At 54.1% G+C, this 6889-nt stretch overlaps 1 protein-coding gene across 1 annotated transcript; it reads right to left on the reverse strand.

The window, feature by feature from the left end:
* Positions 1–1183: 1183 nt before the first annotated feature.
* Positions 1184–6114, reverse strand: LOC109760972 (uncharacterized). Its single transcript, XM_020319755.4, has 4 exons — positions 4913–6114; positions 3655–4034; positions 2179–2239; positions 1184–2088 (listed from the first exon to the last, which is right to left on the reverse strand). Exons 1-4 carry the CDS (start codon positions 5684–5686, stop codon positions 1432–1434), a joined length of 1872 nt encoding a protein of 623 aa, XP_020175344.1. The 5' UTR covers positions 5687–6114; the 3' UTR covers positions 1184–1431.
* Between the last annotated feature and the right edge of the window lie 775 nt (positions 6115–6889).

Below are 6889 nucleotides of genomic sequence, written 5' to 3' on the forward strand. Positions count from 1 at the left end.
ATATCACTTGCATGGTTCTGATTCCATGTGAGATATTATGTTTTTAACTGATCTTTCGAGTTATGGTAGCTCAGACAGGCTCGGCCCATCACCCATGTGTAGTAACAGTGGTCATTGCATGACCAACAACAACACATTGAAAGAACAATTACGCTCCCCATCCACCACCAGTAGCAGCTGACACGCCTAAGAGAGGAGGCAAACAGTGACGCTTTTAAAAACGTGAGCAGTAGTCACTGCAGTCTCTGCAGGCCAAAGTACTCCCTAGCCCCCTAGTTACAGCGCGCGCGGATTCCCTCCCGGGAAAAACAACGTGCATGGCGCCACCCCCACCCACGGCCGATACGCTGCTGCTGCCCATCACCAATCACCAGCCAACACACACAGCGCACCTATAGAATCATCGCGCCAGACACGTATATACAGATCCGATACTACCGCTGCGAAACCGGACAGGAACAGCACGGTTAACCATGCAGCGGCAGGTACTATTACCATGCTCTACCATGCATGGGCTTAATATAATACTCCTACTAGTGATAATATAATACTTCTACACAGCACGACACTGACAGCGCAGCCAGGATCCATCATCATGGCCATGCCATGCCATTTGGGGCACTGTGGCATTAGTTTAGTGCGTGGATCCGTGATCGAAAGGGTAGGCCGAATCTACCGCTGCTAGCCCCGATGATAGATAATTTGTTAGCGTGACGGGGCCAATTAGAGGTCAACAGGCGTCCAAATCATGGGCTGTCCAGACTTTAGGAGGCTACCCCCATCGATGTATACAGGGGATAACGGAAACGACGGCGTGATTAGTACTATTAATATAACCGCACATCAAAAGACTAACTAACACAGCAGGTTTCGTTCATATCATATCATCGAAAGGCTAACATAACAGGCCGGAAGATGGTCATATTCTACAGAGACCGGTTGAAAGCTTCAGCTGCGGCACAGTAATGGTAGTAAAACTTTTGGGCATAAACAAGGAGCTGCAGCACGGTATTTACGTTTGGGCATAAACAAGAGGTAACTTTTCCTTGGCCATGTGGGAACACATGCGTGCATTTCATTAATTACCAAAGGATAATCCAAAAGCTCTACTAGGACAAATGGCAGGAGACCATAAAGCCGTTTGGAAGAAGGTATTTTCAAGCTCTGTGTAGCCCACAAGGTGTTTGAGAGCAATGTTGGACAGCTGTTTGAATTTTGGATCTAGTACATGGGAGAGAGGGCATGCCAATGTTTCATCCGCCCTCCAAAGGAATCGACCGTGTTCATGTCGACCGATCATCGAGCCAAGCCGCCGAGTGATTGTGATGATTGACTTACTATATACCATCCTAGCATACTAGCAGTGCGTAGCGTGCGTACATTACAACAATGTGCATCAGCGGGGAGCGAGCTGAGCACCGGCGGCGTCGATCACCCGACGAAATCATGGAGGAGGTGGCCGCCGATCTCCTTGGCGAAGTGCCGGTCCTGGCCGCCGAACGAGCCCATCACGTAGGGGTCGCTGACGACGTCCTCCAGCCCGAACCGGTGCGCCAGGTTGGCCGGCAGCGGCTCCCCGAAGCAGACCCTGTTGTTCTGGTGGAGGCCGAGGGTGAGCGACACGCCGCCACCGCCGCCAGCATTCACCGCCCCGCCGACGCCGACGCCGACGTGATGGTGGTGGTGGTGCTGCGGCGACGCCATGCTGCCGTGCTGCTGCTGGGAGGGCAGCGCGCCGTACCCGGCGAAGGTCACCTGGCCCTGCTGCATGGAGTGGGACATCTGGGAGAGGTCGTCCGGGAAGCCACCACCGTGGGAGGAGGCGGCGGCGGCGGCGTTGTGGTGGTGGTGGTTCCTGGTGACGCCGCTGCTCTGGCCGGGGTGCGAGTCGCAGGGCTCGGAGCGCTTGCCGCTGCGCTGCTGCTGCTGCTGCTGCGACGAGTGCTGGTGAGCCTGGCCGTGGACGCCGTTCTGCTGGCCCTTGTCGTGCGGCGAGTGCTTGTGGACCTGCCTCATCTCCAGGTTGTGGATCTCCTCCACCATTGGCTTCCAGAGCCGCACCCTCGCGTTGATGAACCAGTTCGACACCTGCACCGCCATTATTAACCCAACACGTCAACCAAGCTCCACAAACAAAATGACATGCTAGTGGTAACAGCGACCAGCTTTGCTGTTCACCTGATTCCTTGTTAGGCCAGTCTGCTTGGCCAGCATTTGCTTGTCGCCATCGGTAGGATACCTGCAAAGTTTCAACCCGAATATCAGACGAATGCAGCAGTACTCTTGATTGCAACACGTTCAAAAGGGAGATGCGTATAAAGATTTAAAGATCATAAAGACGTTCTGCACGCAACTATTATACGAGATTGCCCAGTGTGAATAGAAAATGAGTGCAAAACAAGCCAGATTGGGATGCCGGTGCCTGTCATGGCTTTCTTTATTCAGGCTTAACATCCATAAGTCCGGGCAGCATCCACAAGAATTGCTTTTATCAGTCTAGCACCATCCATGCACCCCTTTAAGAGTATGTTCAAATCTAAGCACTGATTGATGTGAGGAACAATTATATTTGATTGCCCAGTGTGAATAGAAAAGGGGTCCTGGAAAACAAGCCAGGTAGTGTTAGATCAGGGGATCAAACAAAATTCTTGTGCTAGGATGCCTGTCATGGGTTTTTTATTCAGCTTAAACATTCATAACTCCAATCGACATACCAAAAATAAAGGTTTCATCTTAAAGAATTTTTCTTATCATTCTAGCGCCATCCAAGTAGGCCTTTTTGTAAAGAAGAGTAAGTTAAATCTAAGCACTGATTGGTGTGGGATCACACAAAAGGACATGAATTGACAATTATCAGCCTTTCTTTCTAGAGGCTTCAAATATTGACAGCAATAATGAAGAAAGGGTACTACTCAATTTATAATACTAAATCCAGTTGGAAATGGAAAGATCTGGCATTATAAAGTTATAATGAACAACAACTGAATATGCTAACATTGCACCAATCAACCTGATGTAACCACCAGGTCATACATCATGGAAAAACCAGATTGTAGTAGTACAAAAGATGGATGTAATAGGCAAAACAACCAAAATAATGATGATGTTTCATCTTCCTATAGGTAGGTGCCCCCCTAAAACTGGATTAGAAGTAATCTCACTCACAAGTTGTTTCGCAATCAGTGTATAACAAAACAAGCAACATACAAGTAATTGGACGCCCTAACCAAATCCATAAAGCCGCTCACCTGATGATAGTTAGAAAGTCATGCAAATGTCTAAGAAAGATGCAAAATGGAGGACCCGGACTGTTAGCAAATTGATGATGTGCACAGCTCAAAAAACACAATGTCTTAAAAAGCTGACGGCCGATCTTATTAGCTCCAATAGAATGATTTGGAAGCCAAGCCAAGGCAAGGCATGCCATGCCATGACACTCCATCACTCATGCTTGGCCTTGGCCTTGGCCATCCTAATGATTTCGACACCGAGGATTGCTTGCCATCAGCTAAAACAACTAGAGGTCCAGGCCCAGCATAATCATGTTGATGTAGCACCGCAAAGACACATTATTATCTTGGAAAGGCGCAGAGTACGTACGTCGTCTAGTGCTAATGCTAATTACCATAAGCAGATGGTAGTAAAACAACTTACGGGTGCAGGAAGTGCTCGAAGAGCCAAGCCCGGAGGACCGTGACGGAGCGCTCGGGGAGGCCCCTCTGGGGGCGCCAGATGTTGTGCGGCTGGCCGAAGCCGTTCACGCTGCCACCCCTCTGGAAGCCGCCGACGGGGGCGCCGCCGCCGCCGCCGAGGCCGAAGATGGTGATGTCCTTGCTCATGCCTTCCTTGACCGGCATCTTGCTGGTGTTGCGCAGCTGGCTGAGTATCATGCCCTTGATGCACCTGAAGTGCCTGGCCATCACCCTCAGCGCCAGCGCCGTGAACGGGGCGGCGTTGCTGAACCCAGCCACGCTCTCGAACGACGCGATCACGGCCTGGACCTGCTGGTAGTACTGCCGGTACCTCTTGCACACCTAGAAGTAGAATGAGATGAGAGGTTAATTGCAGCTGGATTGGTAAGTGAGTACGGTACTTGATTAGAGGAGATAAGCAGCTACTACTCATGAAGATGGGAAAGATTTTCTTTGCTGTTTGCTGGGAGCTTTGGATTTCATGTGGATGTGACATGAACAAAGCAAAGCCTACTTCCCAACTATAGAAGTAAGACGCCATTAATAAAGAAGTCAGACAAGCAACTTCGCCTACTGAGGCTGAGACTCAGACTGAGAGCTCCATAAATGGAAGCTTTCTACATCGTACGTAGACTCCCATGTTATGTACAGTATTGCCCCAGAGGCTGGAAGAGGACGCTGCGGGAGGGTCAAGTACTCCTATCCTAACCATGTGAGAGATGAAACAACACGGTTTTCTTGACATGACAGGCCAAAGTTTTGCTACTAGTTTCCAGCATCACCTACCCTCCCAAAGCGTTCGAGGACGCTGCTAATCAGTTGTGGTTTCATGTAGCAGATGATATTTGCAAAAGGTGTGCTTAGTGCGGTGAAACTAATCAGCATCCAATCTTTGATCCTCTGATGAGAAAAAAAGGCGAGCAGCAAATTGTTGGGCGCCAACAGTGCGGCACTGTGGAGAAAGGAGAAAAGGAAAATCCGAGCAAATGTAACAGCAGCAATGGAAATGATCATCAAATCAAAAGCACATGCAACCGCGGAAGCACAGTGAATAAAAGCAGGCAAAGCCACGGCCGCGTCGCTGGCGATGTGACCGCTATGTGCAAGATTCTTCGCGCTCCCGGCCGAGGAGCCAGCCGGAGAATTGCAGTGGCGGCGTCGAAGCGAACGAGGCGGAAAAAGTCGGAAATTTGGAGCGAGCGGCGTCGTGGCTAGCTCACCTCTTCCATCATGGAGATGAGCCTCGTCTTCTTCCACTGCTGCTCGGCGCCGGACATGGGGCCGGAGGTGTCCAGCTCGTGGCCGGCCGCGTCGTCGGCGCCGTCCATGGCGTCCGCGTCGAGCAGGCCCTCGTCCAGGACGCTGGTGTCGGCGTGCGCGGCCGCGCCCCCCACGTCGCAGATCTCCTCGAGCAGCTTCTGCGCCGGGCCGAGGAACCTGGATCGCCCGAGCACCGTGGCGTAGCCGGTGAAGGGCCCGTACGGCCACGCGGCCGGCGCGGCGGCTCCTGGCTCCTGCTTCCTGGGCGCCGGGGGCGTGGTGGCGGGGTTGGACGAGGCGGAGGAGAGGGAGAGCGAGAAGTTCTGCGTGGGGATCTGCGGGAACTGCTGCGCGGTGACCTGCTGGGCGGTGAGCCCGTTGAGCACCAGCTGCTGGCCCTGCGGCACCGTCGGGCTGTGCGGCGAGTAGGAGGAGGAGGAGGACGCGTAGGAGTAGAAGGCCGGGGGCGGCCACGCCCCGGCCTGGTGCTGCTGGTGCTGCTGGTGGTGGTGGTGGGCGAGAGGGGTCGGTGGCGAGTCCTCCGCGGCGGCGTCCGGCGGGAACCGGAGCTTCTCGCGCCGGCTGTGCTGCGGCACGTGGTAGAGCTGCCCGCCCGACGCCGCGGCGGCCGCGGTCGCCATGTGGTGTGCATGGTTATGAAGCAGCATGTGGCCGTGGTGCTGCTGGTGGTGGTGGGCCTCGGCGCCGCCGTACCCGCCGGCGGGAGACGACATGGCGAGCGCCCGCACCGCACGTACGTACGCGGTGGGTGGCGGGCAGCGAGGTAGAGCAGGAGGAGCAGGAGCACCTGGCTGGGCTGGGGCTGGGGCTGGGTGGGTGGCCCTGGAGAGAGTGGAGGTGGAGGGGAAACGGCTCCGCACTTTCCGAGCGCCGGGCCTGGCTGGCTGGCCTGGTGCTGGTGGTATCTCCCTCTGTCTCCGCTGCTGTAGCCTTCCCTTCCTCCCTCGCGCCTTTTATCTCTCTCTCACTCGCTCGCTCGCTCTCTTTTCTTGTCCTCGATTCATCGACGGGTGCTCGGCTCAGCTCAGCTGCTGCTGCTGGTGTTGGTGTGGTTGGGTTCGGGCCGGGGCGACTTTCTTTCTGCAAAGGCGAGGGGAAGAGAGCGAGGCGGTGAAAGGGAGAGCGAGGGGAGGGGGGACTGGTAACAAGGCGAGAAAGCGAAAGCGAGCGAGATGAAAGAAATGGAGAATGGAGGGAGCGAAAGAGAGACGAGTGAAATAGGCCTGCTGGCTGCTGTGGTCCAAGCTGACGCGGGCCGTGCGTGCGGGCATGCGTCCTGCCCCTGCCGCTGACTTATTGGCTTGCAGTTGCTCGTGGTAATGGTAACTATGCATTTGCATGCCAGATTCCAGTCTGGTTTTACCACACTCTTTTTACTTCTTTTGACGGTGGAGATTTTATTTCTTCAGCCCAGCACCCGGCGAGGAGTAAGTCATCTCCAAGACCGTCCAGACCGCACGGTCCAAACGTGTTTTGTCATTCAACGTGGGTTCTTGGCTGTTCGAATGTCTTTTTCCTCGTAAACCGAAAACAAGCCGAGGGAGGCGGCTTTGCGGGCGCCCAGACCACTGCCACACATAACTCCAACAACCATGGCCTATCGAAACCCCTCTCCTCGCACGCGCCCTTTCTCGTCCGAAGCGGTCAGCCCGCATTTATGCCGCTTTAGAGCGGCCTCTCCGCATTGACGCCGGCCCAGAGCGGATGCGACCTGTCACTGGCGCTGTCATTGCACGGGCTCGCGGGCCTAGGGCGACACCCGCACTTCCTCCCCGGTACGCCTGTTCAGTGCTGATGAGACCTTATTGGACAGGGCGGGACATATATCTACCCCGCATGTTCAATGTCAGTCCGTCTCTCTGTCATAATAATTATATGCCGGATCATATTCAAATTCAACAATATGACTATCGTGT

The sequence above is a fragment of the Aegilops tauschii genome, chromosome 3, assembly GCF_002575655.3.
Source record: "Aegilops tauschii subsp. strangulata cultivar AL8/78 chromosome 3, Aet v6.0, whole genome shotgun sequence".
Classification (NCBI taxonomy): domain Eukaryota; kingdom Viridiplantae; phylum Streptophyta; class Magnoliopsida; order Poales; family Poaceae; genus Aegilops; species Aegilops tauschii.

Excerpts from the sequence above, each read along its gene's own strand:
- LOC109760972 (XM_020319755.4), bottom strand. The coding sequence starts at position 5,686 with ATGTCGTCTCCCGCCGGCGGGTACGGCGGCGCCGAGGCCCACCACCAC. Across the intron at positions 4,035-4,912 it reads TCATCTCCATGATGGAAGAG|GTGTGCAAGAGGTACCGGCA; the intron begins GTGAGCTAGCCA and ends TTCTACTTCTAG. Across the intron at positions 2,089-2,178 it reads CTGGCCTAACAAGGAATCAG|GTGTCGAACTGGTTCATCAA; the intron begins GTGAACAGCAAA and ends ATGGCGGTGCAG.